Source organism: Schistocerca cancellata, chromosome 1, assembly GCF_023864275.1.
Source record: "Schistocerca cancellata isolate TAMUIC-IGC-003103 chromosome 1, iqSchCanc2.1, whole genome shotgun sequence".
Taxonomy (NCBI): Eukaryota; Metazoa; Arthropoda; class Insecta; order Orthoptera; family Acrididae; genus Schistocerca; species Schistocerca cancellata.
Window position 1 is genome coordinate 1104466536 of NC_064626.1, and position 17816 is coordinate 1104484351.

At 41.0% G+C, this 17816-nt stretch overlaps 1 protein-coding gene across 2 annotated transcripts in view; it reads right to left on the reverse strand.

Moving 5' to 3' along the window:
- Positions 1-16968, reverse strand: part of LOC126091938 (deformed epidermal autoregulatory factor 1) — a 48362-nt gene extending 31394 nt beyond the window's left edge. The window contains exons 1-6 of one of the 2 annotated variants that reach the window (XM_049907273.1): positions 16555-16968; positions 15952-16053; positions 6077-6238; positions 1370-1515; positions 805-904; positions 568-706 (exon numbers count right to left, since the gene is read on the reverse strand). In XM_049907273.1, the coding sequence (XP_049763230.1) occupies positions 568-706; positions 805-904; positions 1370-1515; positions 6077-6238; positions 15952-16053; positions 16555-16773 (868 nt within the window). In that variant the 5' untranslated portion in view covers positions 16774-16968. Of the gene's footprint in view, positions 1-567; positions 707-804; positions 905-1369; positions 1516-6076; positions 6239-15939; positions 16054-16554 lie in introns of both variants that reach the window. The other variant, XM_049907264.1, reaches the window with a different exon arrangement.
- Between the last annotated feature and the right edge of the window lie 848 nt (positions 16969-17816).

The window sequence follows — 17816 nt, forward strand, 5'->3', positions numbered from 1 at the left end:
ATCATAAATTAGATTTCTTTTCATTGATTGTGATAATGGGTGAGACATGGATACCATTTTTCATTCCTTCCAGCATTGCATGAGAAACAGCCATAAAATGTTGCATGTGTGCTTGAAGTGACAAGTTTCAGACTTTGTGATAATTTTTCGAAGGGGCTGGGGGAGAACATTTGTGGTATTTTAACTTCAATGTACCTCACAAATGGCAGTAGTAAAAATTTACTTCAAAGCTACAGATCATTCCAAACAAGTACATTTTTGTATTTAAATACAATATACTCCTAATTATTTGGGATAATGTGAGGGAGAAGACACACAAATAATCAAGATATTTTCAAACATGTATTTGGGACAATGTCTACTAGACGGGCGGCAGCAGCAGCAGCAGCAGCTGCCGCCGCCAACTGTACCTGCTCAGGCATGGCTCTGTGCAGTTCTTGTGTGCACGACATGCGCTTTTTTTGGATGAATAACCTGTAAATCCAATAATCTGCATACAAATAATTGGGAGTACACTGTAGTTCGAAATGTTTTGTGTCAAACTCATTTTATTTCTTCCATACTTACCAGTATCACTGTCATCACCATTACTACCATCCCCATCCTTTGAAGATGATCTCTTCATTTTTCGCCCCATTCCATCACAGTTACCAGTATCCTTCCTCTTGCGCCGCTTGTACGGTGTAAATAACCGAACTGGTCCTGTCTACAAGACCAATTTCAATAATAATAAACCAACTACACAGAATTAACTATGTTGTTAATGCAAAATTAAAATTTACATGCATTCAGTAACACACTAACCGCATTGTCATCATCACAGCATGCTGCACAGGTACAGCTTGTTGCATGTGGTGTTAATATCCCCTCATCAATTAATGTCAACAGGCTTCGACCACCAAACCTGGAAGGAATATTCTTATACATTGCAAGAATGGAAGTTAGAGGAGGAGGAAATTTATAAAATGTTTAACCAATATGAAAAGCAATCTGTTAATCATCACTGTATTAGTTTATGGCACTTTAATATTGAGCAGAGATTCTGCTTTCTGCTACTGAATTCATAATGAGGAGCTTCTGAGGACACCATTATTCTTAGTCTTACCTAAAGATCTTAAGCAATAATCTATAACAAAATGCAATTAAATCCAACATGATGCCACCTGTGCATTAAAGCATATATCCAGTGAATGTAAATATAGATTATATTTCTAACTGTTTAATGATTTTGAGACCCATGCACCAAGATAAAGAACAGCAACACCAAGAAGTCTTGTCAGCTATCACCTTCAGATCACAACTAATGACTGTTCTTTAAGACATTAGCCAGGCCAAGAAGTAATAATTTTTTTTAAAAACCTAGATGTACCTGATGCTCCTCTTCCAGTCTTTACTCGATGCTCTTCCACATAATGCTTCAAATTCACTTGGGGTGTACCATGCTTCACCGAGCTTTATGCAGCGCCCACGTCCACCAGAACCAAATCTACTTTTGTGTAGCTCTGCACTTGTGTTCTGTTTTGAGGTAAAGTAAATGGAATCAACTGTACTGCATTTATATATAAACTACTATTACTACTACTACTACACTATCAACCACTTTACAACTGTCTTCTGAAATCTGTTGCTTCCGAGACAAGCCAAAAAAAAGCTATTAGTTCCAAAAAGCAGCGATAGATTTTTAAAACTACTAAATGCCAAATACAAAAAAAATTCACTTTATTAATATCAAATAACAAAAATTATCCAAAACATATTTCTGACAGTAAAAATGTTTGTACTGTGCATAATATTTGTTAAATGTTCAGCTTCTCACACTTAAGTAAGCTAACAAAATATTAAAGACTTATTAGTTGGTTATATTATACAGAAAAATAACCAAAGACAACCGAGCACAGAATAAAGCAAACATGCTTTTTATCTTTGAAGTTATTTTACATAAATCACAGATATAATCATTGAAATTGCACTCAAAACCCCTCAATTCAATAATTTTAGATTTAATAAAAAAAAAAAATGAAGATAAACCCAACAAGCTTCTCAAAGTTATGAACCTAGGAGCTGGTAAGCCTTTAGTAAAAATGTCTGCAATCTGGTCCTTCAAATGTACATGCTCAGCAGTGAAGCTGACACACAAAGTTATATTTAATGTTGATGTGCCTCAACCGACAATGCTCCCATTTCTTCCATAGCCATATACAGGAGTGATTATCCTACAATAGACAAATTGGTAGCTGGAGTGGAATTTGCATGTCATCCAGTAAGTATTTCAGCCAGCGTATCTCAGAGCAGTTGTTGCCTGAGCTACATATTCCACCTCTGTAAAAGACAAAACATTAGTCTGTCTCTTCGTTGCCTAACAGACAATATTTCCAAACAACTGTAACAGATATCAGGGGTAGATCTTGCATCTTCCTTTTTGTTATAGTTTGCATCAAGATAGGACAGAAGAGCTTCTCAATTCCCTCTTCCACAATGTAGTTTCACATCGTTCTCAAGCATCCCCAGAGTTGTTCTGATGGATATGTCCTTAAAAAGTTTACCACAGAATACAAATCAGGCCCTGTTGCTGTCATTGCAGCACTGTCAAGCAGCCAATAAACTCTCAGCATGGCTTATTGATCCTTTTTCCTTCCTTTTTTTTCCAGTTTAACTTTCATAGGTGTCTTGACCATGTTACAATCTTTCATGTCTAATCATTTTAGCAAGCTATTCCAGTATGACGTTTGGTCAATCGCAATGACTTGTTTCCCTTTTTAATTAAACCTGGCCACGAGTGGATGCTCGTGTAAAGTTTTTTTTCGAGATGGCAACTGAAGTGGAAAAATAGCTTATCCCATTATTTAATGGAAAAAATGTTGGCAACTGGAAATTAAGGATGGAAAATCTTCAAGGAACTGGAACTTTTACCATTTGTGCAAGCAAATGGTCTCACAAAGGTGGAATTTGTGGACACAGAGGCAGTTTGTCACAAAAGGAAAGACGACCAAGTTGACTAAACAAGACAGGAAATTTAAGTCTCTTCTTATACAATGCAATGCTGACAGTCACTTGGAAGATGCGAAAAAGAAGATGACCTCTTTCGATTTATGGACATCTCTGTGCAATACATTTGAGGGAAAAGTAATCACTAGTCAACTTCTGTTAAGAAAACAGTTAACCAAGAAATTCAGTGCAATGAGTGATATGCTAGTTAATCACTTTCTTATGTCTGATTAATTTATTTGGTATTTACTTTTGACTGGAGCTACTCTCTAAAAAACTGACATCATATGCTCCTGTTAAGGTCATTCCAAAAGTAATGCCTCCTATTAATCTGTGGTGGCTTTGGATGTTCACACCAGATGTCAGTGTAGTGCTAATGCTTGAACCTTCTCATTTGGAGCTGGTTCTGTTGTTCTGCAGTTGTTGGTGCCAGAAGTTGAGTGTTCCAAAATGGAGTCCAATATAAATGCATGTATAAAACAGCGATGTGTGAATTCCTCACTGCTGAAGAAATTGCGCCGACTGAAATCCATCGACACTTGCTAAAGGTTTATGGAGATGATACACTAGACATGACCAATAAGAGGCAATGGGTACGGCATTTTCAAGGTGGTGAAAAGGGCGTGTAGGCAAGCCATGACCCAGTCTACCCTGCACAGCTGTCATCCCTTGCAATGAAGAGCGTCTTTATCAACTCATTCATGCTGATCAGCAGATAATGAGCAGAGGATTGTTTGCAAAGCTGAACGTCAGATGTAATGCCTTGCAAACAATGTTGGAATATCTTTGTTACCACCAAGTCTGTGTTAGATGGATCCCATGGATGCTTACAGAAGATAAAGAAAAATTCATTGAATGGAAATTTGTCAAGACCCACTGGAACAATATTAAGCTGCAGGTGACAATTTTTTGAATAGCATCGTCACCCGAGGTGAGACACGGTGTTACCATTAAGTGCTAGAATCCAAAAGTGTCCATGGAATGGTGACATGCGAATTCTCCATCAAAGAAGAAATTCAAGACGCACCTACATGCAGGCAAAGTTATGTGCACAGTCTTCTGGAATAGCCAGGCATGGTTCTTTTGGATGTACTGGGGCTTGGAGAAACTATAAATTCAGCACACTATAAGACGACACTGATTACACTGAAAGCCAGAATTTCCAGGGTGTGGCCAGAAAAGACGACTAACTTTCACCAACATTATTATAACACCAGGTCACACACCAGTTTTGAGACCAAGCAACTCATCGCAATAATTGGTTGGACTGCTTTACCACATCCACTAGTGTCTCAATTTAGTGCCTTCAGACTTCCATCTCTTTGGGCCTCTGAAAGGTGGACACAAACATTTTCAAGATGCAGATGCTGCTGTCAAAGCTGTAAGGAAATGGTTAGCCTCAGCTAGTTCTGAGTTTTAGAAGTGTGGCATGCAGGCTCTGGTTCATCATTGGCTAAAGTGCATAACAAATGGTGGTGAACATGTAGAAAAATGACAGTCTGTAGTTGAAATATTGCTCTATTTAGTTGCGCTGTTGTGATTTATGTACCTCGTTCAATTTTGATAAACAAAAATAGGCAGCATTACTTTCAGAACGACCCTCGTATTTTCAAAAATACCTGCAAAAGACAATGTAGTGGTCACTGCAATCAAAATGCCAATGAAAGAAAGTCTTGACACTCAGTTTCGTGAAAAATAAGCTATTGGATGATGAGTACGTTGAATGGAGTTGTCGGGAAAAGCAAAAATGAAGATATACCACCCCCCCCCCCCTTACAGCATTTCAGACTCTATGGTACATAGCATTGTTGTGGAAACCCTAGTCACAAAAGGGCTAACTGAAGTGTTAAGTTACCAAAAAAGAACTCTAGGACCAGCAATTCAGTGGTTGTGTCTAACATCAAAGAGGAAGATTGATTGTTTTAGAACGGAGGCCCATAACCTGTTGAATTTTCAATTTCTCATCCTTAAATAATACTCACAAAATGTTAGACTATTATTACTTGGTTTTATTAAACTGAAAAATAACTGAAGACAATTGAGCACGAATAATGATGGCAGCAAATGTGCTAAAAGTTATTTAAGTAAATCACAGAAAAAATAATTGAAACTGCACTCTCAACAATTATGAAACATTTTTCTCATCCTTTGAACTCATGAACTAACTTTCTGCTGCAAATGCAAATTCTGGTGGACATAGATGCTACGAGAAATGGGCCAAACCAGATAATTTTTTTCCCCCCCATGTAGCAACACTAATGGGAAGCACTAGAAAATCAGGAGTTCAGATGGTACCAATTTAAAACAAATTTTACAACTTTGCTGATTCCTAATAATCTTTTTCATGGACTTATTTGTAAGTTACTTGCAAGTCCTGCAAGTTGGAGATATTCCAAGGAAATAATTTTTACTGAACATATTTCATCATTCTGATTTGAACTGCATACACCTTTTGAAGGATTTATTGCAGTAAGCATGTAAATCTAGCAAATTTGGCTGAGAGAAGATGAGGATAACATTATGATGTCAATTTTATTACTCATACTCTCATCACTAGACGCAAGTGAATAATCATTCCCATATTTTCTAATCACTGGACTGAATTGTGGTAGTGGTGGTTTCAGACGATGGTAACTGAAGTTTTCATACATCAAAGGTTTAGATCATTTTCAGACAGGTGACTCAACTTTATGGAGATGATTGCATATCTCTCATAAAAACTAATTCCACAAGTACAAAAATTATTTTTGGCTGATAACATGCAATTATCTCTAACAAGTTTAAACATATATTGATGAGGATGCAAAAGATAAATAAATAAAATAGTTGTTTCATAGCTTTTACATGCACATGATCACTTTTACTTTTGTTCACGATGGTCAGCATTACCTCTGATAATTGTAGATTCCTTCGAATTTTAGTTGTATGAAGATTTAACACAGTTTCACCTCAAAACAATAAAAGAACATGATGCACATTTCAAGAAGGAAGGAATGAATGAAACTTTAACAATCTTGTTGAAATTAGCCACTACTCAAATAAGAGGGAGGAAAACTATGTTTATCAACCATTACATATCACAAAGACTTACCTTACACCTAACAGGAAGAATAGGCATATTAGCAGATTCTGTCCAGGATGTTTGAGGCATCTCTCGCATTGCCAATCCATTAGCCTGTGTTGTAGGAGTTTGTTGTTCATCAACCACAGGATCACTCTGAATAACAATGTGTGCTGCTTTAAGCTCGCCATTCTGAAATTGAGTGCCTTTCTCAGTAAATATTCAATAGATTTAAGCAATACAGAATACTAATACTTAGAATAAAATTTCTGTTAATTTTAAAGCAAAATCAATATAATAAGTACCCTTTTTTTCAGAAATGGACTACTACATTATAATGCTATACTTAAAAAGGAAAAAATCAAGCAACAAACATATACCTACAGAAAAAGAATTCTATACTACATGTCAGCACTGCATAGCAGACTGCTGTGGAAGACAAAATATGAAGAAATTCTTTAAATTATAGATACCTGGAAATACATTTTCTTGTTTTCCTTTTTGAACTGGTGTCTCATCTCTTTCATTACTTAGCAAGCAATAAAAAAAAATTGGAGAATAAATAACTGTAGTAGTGACATAGTGCCTGCCAGGGTTTCAAGAACAAATAGGATGGAACAGAATGCTTCGTGGAATTTTTTTTTGTATCATCAGTCTTCTGACTGGTTTGATGCAGCCCACCACGAGTTCCACTCCTGTTTGGTTTTGTTTTACCTTAAGGCACAAAAAACAACTGGGGTCATACGCGCCCAAGTGAAAACTATAGAACACGAAGACAGAGATAAGTTGAAAATGACTGTGTGTCAGTCCCAATTGACAGAATAGAAGACAACTAAAAACAGATATGTGGAAAAAGGGCTAAAAAGACACCAAACAGAAACGGAGGTCCAAAATTAAAAATTAAATGGCCTTTGCCATATTGCTTTGGCAGATAAAAAGTAAAAAGCGGTCGACAGCCCGCAAGTCATTTGCTAAAACAGCCAATAAATCAGACGGCAAACCCAAATGGGAATGTAAACAGTTAAAAAAATAGGCATTCCATCAGGAAGTGGTTGACAGTTAAAACTTTGGCACAATGAGTACAAAGTGATGGGGTAGCGCCACTTGGCAAAAGACGATTGGTAAAAAGGCAGTGCCCAATATGCAGTCTAGTTGAAATGACCTCTAGCGGGAGGGCCGAAATGAGGTCATCCAAGCCGCTGGGAGATGCTTAATAAGCCAGAGCTTATTCCCGTGACGGGAGGACCATTGGTGATGCCAAAGGGACACCACCTCCTGATAGACAGCAACACAGATATCATCAGAGGGAATATAGGTATTCCCAGGCCAAGGTAAGAGGACGACAGCCTTGGCAGTGTCAGCAGCCTTGTTTCCTGGCAGACCGACATGACCAGGAACCCATAGAAACATCACACTGGCTCCATCAAGAGTGACAAGTGACAGTTTTCCTGGACCCGCTGCACTAAGGGATGGGCAGTGTACAGCACAAATGGACTTTGAAGGGCACCGAGTGAGTCTGAGCAGAGGACACAATTTAAAAGTCTGTGTCGCCGGATTTACTAGTTTGATATAAGGCGAAGAGCTCAGCTGTAAATACTGAGCAGTGTACCAGACGCAGATATTGAAAGACACGGGTGCCAATGATGAAAGCACACCTGACCCACAATCTGTCAGAAAGTCATCAGTATATACAAAGGTATTATCACAACTTTCCATGCAAAGGTCGTGAAAATGAAGGCGATAGACTGAGGCTGGAGTAGTATCCTTAGGAAGCGAATGAAGGCCAATGTTAACACGGGCTACTTCACAAGGCCAAGGTGGTGAAGGGTTAACACCCACCAGGAAAGTTGCTGGTAGTGTGTAGTTAAGTTGTCGTAGCAAGTGCCGAAAACAGACTACAGGAGGTAACAGAAGAGGGACGCGCCCCATACTGATAATCAAAGGAGTCATCAAAGGAGGAGGCACAGGATGGGTGGCCACGCATGGCAGACAAAGAGCATGCATATAGAATGAGATTTTCACTGTGCAGCGGAGTGTGCGCTGATATGAAACTTCCTGGCAGATTAAAACCGTGTGCCGGACCAAGACTTGAACTCAGGACAGGTCCCGAGTGAGTCTCGGTCTGGTGCACAGTTTTAATCTGCCAGGAAGTTTCATCATGCATATATGCAGAGGAGAAAGTGACAGCAGTAGTACAGAGGTAGTTCAGCAGCTTCAGCCTACAGACTCTCAATCGGGCTAGTGTAAAAAGGCGCGCGTAGCCAAATGGATGCCACAATGATGGCTAGTGTTTAGACAGCATAAGAGGGATGGGTATGCAGACGCATAAACAAAGCACCCATAGTCTAGTTTCGAATAGACAAGGAACCGATACAAACGGAGATGGGTGGTTCAATCGGCACCTAAGGAAGTACCATTGAGGAACCGCATACAGTGGGCTGCCTGGTAAGACACATGGGAGGATCAAGAGTATTTCCTATCGAGCATGAGCCCAAGGAATATCGTAGTTTCAATAAACGGAAGAGCAACAGGCTCAAGATGTAAAGATAGTGGGAGAAACCACTTGCATCACCAGAAACTCATACAGACGGTTTTGTCGGTGGAAAATCTGAAGGCATTGTCGATGCTCCAGGAGTAAAGATGATCAAGACATCGCTGAAGACATTGCTCAGTGAGACAGTTCCATGGAAAACTGCAATAGATGGCAAAATCGTCAACAAAAAGAGAGCCGGAGATGCCCAGCAGGAGACAGGCCATTACAGGGTTAATGGTGATAGCAAAGAGGAAGACACTCAGGACGGAACCCTTAGGCACACCTTTTTCCTGGATAAAGGTGTCCGACAAGGCAGAACCCACAGGCATCTTGAAAACTATCTTAAAAATGCCTGAAGGAAACTGGTAGGCAGCCATGGAAGCCCCACATGTAAAGAGTACGGAGGATACCAGTTCTCCAGCAGCTGTTGTAGGCCTTCTCCAAATCAAAAACACTGCCACAGTCTGGGATTGCCACAGAAACTCTTATGAGATGGGTGGACAAAATAACAAGATGGTCAACTGCAGAACACCACACACTAAATCCACACTGTGCATTCGTCAGTAAATTGCGAGACTAGTAGCTGGTAAGAGGGATGGAGCAGTACCTAGAAGGAAGGTTTCTGTCCTTAACGGGCTTAGGCATGAGTATGAAAGTGGCATCACACAAAATGTGCCCTCTGCCCAGATGTGGTTGTACGTGTTAAGCAGAAAGTGCTTGCCCACAAGAGAAAGATGGTGCAACATCTGAATGCGGATGGTGTCTGGCTGTGGGGCGGAGAATCGAGATGAACTGAGAACACGATCTAGCTCCCTCATAGTATAGGTGGCATTGTAGAACTCACGATTTGGAGAAGAGAAGGGTATCGCCTGAGCCTCCTCCGCTAGTTTCTAATGGAGGAAGGCAGGGTTAAAGTGGGAAGAGCTTGGAACGTCAGCAAAAATGGTGGCCCAAGGTGTTGGAGATCGGAATAGGGTCCACAATAACATTGTCTGCTGTCAGGCCGGAAAATGGGGAATGGATCTTGGTCCCAGAGAGCTGTCCGAGTTTGGCCCACACGATATAGGAAGGGATGGAGCTGTTAAAAGAACTAATGAATGAAATCCAGCTAGCTCTTTTGCTATCCTGAAGAATGAAACAACACTTTGCGCATATCTGTTTATAATGAATGCAGTCTTCCATTATAAGGTGACAGTTAAAACTGCGGAGAGCAAGTTTCCGTGCTCTAATTGGATCACAGCATGCCTCAGTCCACCAAGGGCCTAGGACATGACGTGGTAAAGAGAAAGAGCTAGGAATGGAACATTCTGCAACAGTAAGGATAATGTTTGCGAGATATTCCATCTGGTCACCACAACTTGGAAAATCTTGTTCAAAGGTCGCCAGGGCGGACTAAAGCCACCAGTCAGCCTTGATAAGCTGCCATTTGGGCATGCACATGGATTGGGTAGGAGTCAGCAAATGGATAGGACACGGGAAATGGTCACTCGTTTAGGTGTCAGAACAGACCACTCAAGACAATGGGCAAGCTGGGCCGTGCAAAAGGATTGGTCCAAATGGGAATAGGTGTGTGAAGAGTTGGAAAGGAACGTGGGTGCTCCGGTGTTAAGGCAGAAGAGGTTAAGAAGATCTGCACCTCTGACAGAGCCTGGGAGAACCTCAAAGGAGATGATGCGCATTAAAGTTACCGAGTAGCAAAAGTGGGGGAGGTAGCTGCCCAATAAGCTGAAGGAAGTCTGCCCTGGTGACATCGAATGACAGAGGGACATAAATGGTACAGAGGGAGTCAGGTGGGGAAGGAAAAGGCGAACTGCAGCAGCTTTAAGATGGGTAGTCAGGGAGATGGGTTGACTATGAATGTCATCCAGTATGAGAACCACGACGGCCCCATGAGATGGAATGCCAACCTCAGGGGGAAGGTCAAAATTAATTGGTAAGTAATGTGAAAGCTCAAAGCAGTCTTGATGGCACAATTTCGTTTCCTAAGGCAGAGTACAAGGGGATGCTAAAAGCAGCCATAAATCCTCTTTGTGGGACCGAAGGCTGTGAACGTTCCATTGGTGGACAGTCATGAGGAGGAAGAAATGTAGGTGTGTCACCTGAGGCTGCTGAGTGACAGCCCGTGTGGAGTTGCCACTACAGGGCACAGAAGCAGGAGGATCCTGCTCCATGAGGTCCACAGAAGCATCGGCTTGCTTGTGCGGTCAGTCTGTGGAGTCCAACAATGAAAACAGTTCATGGTGTGCACCGGCGATATGGAGGCTGGCCAAGCTAATGTACCACGTGGCGGCACCATCGAAGAGGATCTTAGAGTTGGCGAAGGAGAAGACTGCTTGCCTTTGGTGGACTTCTATGAGCCTTTCTGGTTAGGGGAAGACTCGGGTGGTGTTTGGCTGGAGGGAGGGATGAAGTCTACACAGAAGTACTACTCCTGTTCTTTCCAGCCTACCAGTTATGTAGTTGGTGGCTTTACCCCTTGAGGCAAGAGAGTGACGGTTTGTTACACAGCTGGACGGAGGGGGGAGGGGGAATGGTGGCGATGATACCTTGACACTAGGCGATTTCACAACCTCAGAGCCAAACTCGAGGTCGCATGTCTGTGTGGCCATGTCCTTCATGAAGCTAGGGGGTAACAAGAACAGAACTACAAGTGTCAGACGGGAGAACACAGGGTTTGTGACTAGCCACTAATTTGCTAGCAACTTTTTCCTTTACCCAAATCTCTTGGACAGCCTGCTCATCAAGATACACAGGACACTCCAGAGAGGAGGCAGCACAGCCACCATTGCAGTTGGTACAGTGGGGAGGAGGAGGTGGACAATCGCCTTTATGTGCATCCCTACCAGATATTACACATTTGGCTGGGTGTCGACAAGATGTTATAGTGTGGTTGAAACAAGGACACTGGTAGCAGTGCATCGGGTTCGGAATGTACAGCTGGACTGATAATTTCATGGCCTTCTTTAATCTTGGATGGCAGCACCACTATCAAAGGTGAGGAAAAAGAGTGCGGGTGGACACTAAGGAGGAATCTTTTTCATTACACAATGGACAGCAATGACACCCTGATCAGAGAGGTAAGATTGGATTTCGGACTCAGACAGTTGAGCAGCTTGGTGTAAATTACACCATGGGAAGAACTCTAAAGTTCTACAGGCCTCAACACGAAGAGGGTAGCCATGTAGAAGTGAGGCAGCAAGCAGTTGTTATGCTCGATAATCAGAAGTAGTCTCCAAAAGCAAAGTGCCACTCTGTAAACAAGAGCAGGATTTTGCAGGGCTGACAATTGCAGGAACACCTTTCTAAATAATAAATAATTAACCACATTATGTTCACGTTTAGTAGACATTGACTGGGAAGATTATCAACTCATTGCAAGAAAATCCCCACGATTGCCAGCATCTCCAATGGCGCGCTACTTCCAATTGGGGGCTCCCTTCACAAGGGGGCACACCCGCCTTAGATGACTGTTCATACCTCAGGTCACACCTCCCGAACACTTGACAGGGGGACCAGAGGTTGCAGCTCAGGCAATCAACCCTCCCTGGGCTTTGCCTGTACCAGGGGGTACATGCGAACCCTACCTGTTGACCCAGAGCTGGGAATTACACGTTACCCAGTCATGTGTTACACGTCAGATGTGTGGGCCGGCCTTCAGGAGTGCATAGAGAGGAAGACAAAAAAGGGGAACCTCAAATGCTGAAGCGGAGGAACAAGTGGAGAAGGGAAACAAAGAAAGGAAAAGGGAGGGAAAAAACAAAGGTGAGACTGTTCTGTAAGTCAGTGAAACAATGCAGAACATTCCCAATAATGTCCCAGACATGTTCCCCAAGGGAGGGGAAAAAGAACAGCAAGAGGACAGACATGCAGCACGGAAGGAAAAAAATGCTGCCAAGGCTGGGGCCACGTGGTAGCCAAGCAGGAAATTCCTCTCTTGTGCCAACCTCTTCATCTCCGAGCAGCACTTGCAATCTACGTCCTCCATTACTTACTGGATGTATTCCAATCTCTGCCTTCCTCTACAAATTTTAACCTCTAAAGCTTCCTCTAGTACAACGAAAGTTATTCTCTGATGTCCTACCTCCTGTCCCTTCATCTTGAAGTGTTCCCACACATTCCTTTTCCTACAATCCATCTTTCACTGCCATACAATGCTGTGCTCCAAACCTACATTCTCAAATTTCTTCCTCAAATTAAGGCCTATGTTTGATACTAGTAGAGTTCTCTTTGTCAGGAATGCCTTTTTGCCAGTGCCAATTCTGCTATGTATGTCCTTGCTCCATTTGTCATTTTATTGCTTCCTTAATTTTATCTACTTTGTGATCACCAATCCTGATGTTTAGTTTCTCAATTTTGCTACTTTTCATTAGTTTTGTCTTTCTTCTATTTATTGTCAATCCATGTTCTGTACTCAGTAGACCATTCCATGCAGCAGCCTTTTAATTGTTCTTCACTTTCACTGAGGACAGCAATGTCATCAGTGAATCTCCCTTTTATTTTAATTCCACTCCTGAACATTTCTTTTATTTCCTTCATTGCTTCTTCGATGTGCAGTTTGAATAGTAGAGGCAAAAGACTACATTCTCGTCTTACACCCTTTGTAACCCAAGCACTTTATACTTGGTCTTCCACTCTTATTACCTCTTGGTTCTTGTATATATTGTTTGTTACCTGTCTTTCCCCATAGCTAATCACTATTTTTCGCAGAATTTCGAACATCTTGCACTATTTTCTATTGTCTAACACTATCCAGGTCGAAAAATCCTATGGTCGTTTCTTGATTTTTCCTTCAGTCTCAATTTCATTATCAACTGTAATGCCAGAATTGCCTCTAGTGCCTTTACCTTTCCTAAAGGTGAACTGATTGTCATTAAACACATCCTCAATTCCCTTTTCCATTCTTCTGTGTATTATTCCTGCCAGCAACATGGATGCAAAAGCTGTTAAGCTGATTGTGCGATAATTCTCGCACTTGTTGGCTCTTGTGATCTTTGGAATTGTGTAGATATTTTTCCGAAAGTCAGATAGTGTATCATCAGACTCTTACAGTCTGATACCAGCATGAACAGTCATTTTGTTGCTACTTCCCCAACAATTTTAGAAATTATGATGGAATGTCACAGAATATAAAACACCAAAATTACATATTATTCGAAAAACAACTCGCATAACCACAAGATAATTTAATTCGAAATAATCAGTTACTTAACAGCTTATTAAAAATGTAACGTCAATATTTATGACAAATTTTTTAACATTCAGAATAAAAACTTGTGTTTGAAGCACATGTCTATGTCTCTCTCTCTCTCTCTCTCTCTCTCTCTCTCTCTCTCTCTCTCTCTCTGTCTTTGGCATGTTATATGGAACATTTTTACTGCCATTGCTGCAGTGGGATCACTTAAGTGCCTCAATACTACAGAAAATCATGCCATGTGTGCAACCAAATCAAGTGGGTTCCAGTACGGAAGCCTAACACATTGTACTGAAAGAGGGACAGCAGCCTTTTCAGTATTTGCAGGGACAACAGCATTGACAAACTATTTCTCTGGTCTGATCTTAACAAGGGCCAATTATGTTAATATTGTGGCATGGCTAACAGAAGGGGAAACTACAGGTCTTTCAATTTCCCAAGGACACATGGCTCTGTCGTATGCTTCAATAATGGTATACTGGGCTAGGCACAACTTAAGCCCACTAAGTAAGGATTAAATTTGCCATGCACAGCAATACATTACCTTCATGCCTTGAAAATAATGAGGCAACATGTCAAAATGTATCACTGGTTGTCAGGATGTTACCTAGCAGGAATAGCAATCCATTCTTCATCAAGAACCATAACCAGAAAAGGTAGTGGTTTTAGACACTCGTGTCTGGAGTGAAGTTGTGTTCTAACTCATCCTAAAGGTGTTCCATCAGGTCCAGATCAGGACTCTGGTCATTCAATCCATTTCAAGGATGTTATTGTCCACAAATCATAGTCTCACAGGTGCTACTTTATGACAATGCATTGTCACTGATACGCTATCTCTGAACTGATCCTCTACATGCACATCCATCTGGATTTAGCATTTTCATAAGTGCAGTAGCCATGAAAAACATCCCATATTAAGACACCCCCTTCTCCATTGGCACTACATATGATGGCACATAACGTTCTCCAGGTACTCACCAAAGCCAAACCATTCAATGGGATTGGCCAAGAGTATAGCCTGACTCATCACCAAAATCACTTTTTCCAGGCATCCACTGTCCAGTGGGGTCACTAATACCATCACAAGTGTTGCTTAGCACTGACTAGAGAAACGTGTGGCATATGAGGAGCTGCTTTATCACTATGCCCTATTCTGAGGCACAGTCACTGTGCCAAATGGAATACTGGTAGCACTCGAACTCACAAGTTATTCCTTCTGCTGAATTCATGTGATTACAATTAGTCTCCTCAATGTTAAATAGTAGTGACTACTAAGAAGTGCAATGGGATCCACCCTATGCCATGCACTTCACAATAGTTTGCATAGAATAGAGGAAGATGTAGATGCAGTAACTCTGGTCTTCTGCTGGCCTTCGTTTGAACAAGTTATACTTCATATATAATGAATGGATAAATGTAAAGCTAACTATGAATGTTATTTTATTTTGCTGGATCTTATTCACCTCTATAGCTGTTAGTCAATTACGCTCGCTCCATTGATGGATAACAACCTTCCACATTTTATGTGGCTGCCCCCGTGATGCAACAGACTCTAGTTAGTCCTCTCATCATTCTCTGCTCTGTTCACTACACTAAAGAGGAACCCGAGTAGTAGAGAAGTTTAAGATCTCACATAATTATATATTGTGTGCTGTCATCACTGATTAAACTTGCAATACTGTTAATTCTTTAATTCTGAAGTGTGTGATAAAATCTGCAGAAACAATATAGTTTACAATGTATTAAATATTTGTTAGAAAATTTATGGAGAATCAAACATTAATGACAGGAACAAACTAAATTCAACAGCCTCAATGAACAATAACAGTAAAAAAAGTATTCAGAACAAAGATCCAAAGACACTTGACTGCCCTTCTCCATTTCTCTCCCATCACTAGAAGGGATGTATGGGGAAGACTCTGGTGGCTATGCCAGCTCCCTAAACTTAATGTCCGACAGTTCTTTACAAAAGAAAATAAGAAATGCAACTTAGGCCAACTGGGCATCAACACAGTTTCCAGCAAATATGAGCATATAAGAGTACATAGATAGGTTAAATTAAAGGCCAACTTCCACTGAACCAATTTCATGCAAAACTGTTTCAAATACCAGGAAAGATAGCAAGCTAACCAAGGAGTGAACCTTCGCCACCAAGTTTCATGCACATACCTGTGATCTTACCCAGGTTCTAATGGAGTCGGCATCCTTTTCTTGTCGCGTATCACATATGAAACTGTTATCCACACACAGCACATGAGGTTTGAACTGTGTTGAACCGGCCAGCTGAAATAACGGAAGTCTCTAATCAGCAATAACAATGTTGCAAACTGCGTTTTCGTTGCAGTGTGCAGGTTACATACAACAGGCACGTAAAATATTAGCACAGTCTTAAATCACAAGTAAGATTTTGAAACTTATGACGCCGCAGCAACACGGCTAGACGCGTCAAACATGAACCATTACTTCTACGTCAAGTATTTGTTTTGCGGATTAACAGCGTATATTTCGCATTTGTCCTTGCATATATTTCTTCGTCGTGTAAGTCATACGCTGCCTCCCGAAATTCTCGAACTGCTATGACCATCCACAAACTAGTCTAAAGCAAATATTTTCTCCTTACACAGTAAATATTACGAAGCCGACGCGGTTGTTAGAGACGCATCGTATATTGCAAGTATTTTGTCAACAAGTACAATACTGTCTAATTAAAGTCACAGCAGACGACAAATTCGGACGCACCTGAGTGTGCAATATAGAGTGAACTGCAGAATAAGATGTACATACCAGCTGGTCAGGAGTGATAACATTGAACGTCCCCGAACTTGCGACACCAATTAATGAGCCAACAGGCAATGAAACAGGTACCGAGGCAACTGGAACTGATACTGGAGCCACTGCCTGATGAGCATCCGAAGTTAGAACACCATGTTCCTCGGATTCATTCGTAAGAGGTTCGGACATGTCCGGGAGCACGACAGTTTCCGATGTTCGATCCTCCTCCATTTCGGCTCAATGGCGCGAATGCAACCAAGTACTCGAATTTGCACGTTTAGCTTCCATATGTTGGAAAAAGTCGTCGGATCATCAAGATCGCATATGTGGCCTTTACAATTTCTTAGTTGACAATTAACATACTGCGTAATTAGTTATTTCTTATAAAATGGCTCCGTATGGGCGTAGTATTCAAAATTGCCGAAAGAGAGCACAATGCGTCTTCGCTGCTGACATCTATCGGTTAATGTCAAACCTACGTACGACGTAGCGGTTGTTTAGAATCGGAATGCCATTGCTATGTCATTTTACCATTTGGCTATGTGATAGAAAATATACTAATCGGTGAAGACCTGCGTATCCATAAACTGTTGAATATAATCTTAATTGTGATACGTAACGTCAATGTTACATTCCATTTCAAAGTAGAGTTTTTGGTGATTGAACTGAATAATTTTTGCGTTTCCACCCTTTAACAGTCCAGTCAAATAAACGTATCCGTCGGATGACTGTCGATGTTTTTTCTGGAGTCACTCTGTCATATACCTTTAACAAACAGATGTTGACAAGCAGCGAAAGAGTTATGTGTACATGTATCTAAAGTCGAACGTATCAGCATGTTAATACTATTGACTTCCATAGTAGCATGCCTATTCACACAGCCTGACACAAAGATAACCACATAGAATCCAGTCACGTAATTTATAGTCACCCTCACAGTTAAACTTTTGTTGCACTCCCATAGAATATACAGTTGACATTCTATTAGTTTAGAAACTGAATATTGAGGTTATTTTTCAATAATTCTCAGTGTGTGCTATACATGCTAATGAGAAATGGAATTAGAGGTAGCTGCAATATTTGATGTAGAATACTCCTATTGCAGCAGTGAATGGGATAATTCAGTATGTGGTGTGATGTGATGTGATGTGATATGATGTGATGTGAAGTTGTTAGCCAGTGTGCAGGCCTTTACTGTGAAAGTGGAGTGCAAGGTGGACAAGATGTGTTATATCAGTACATAGCTCAGATCATGGGCACTCACTGCACGAAGT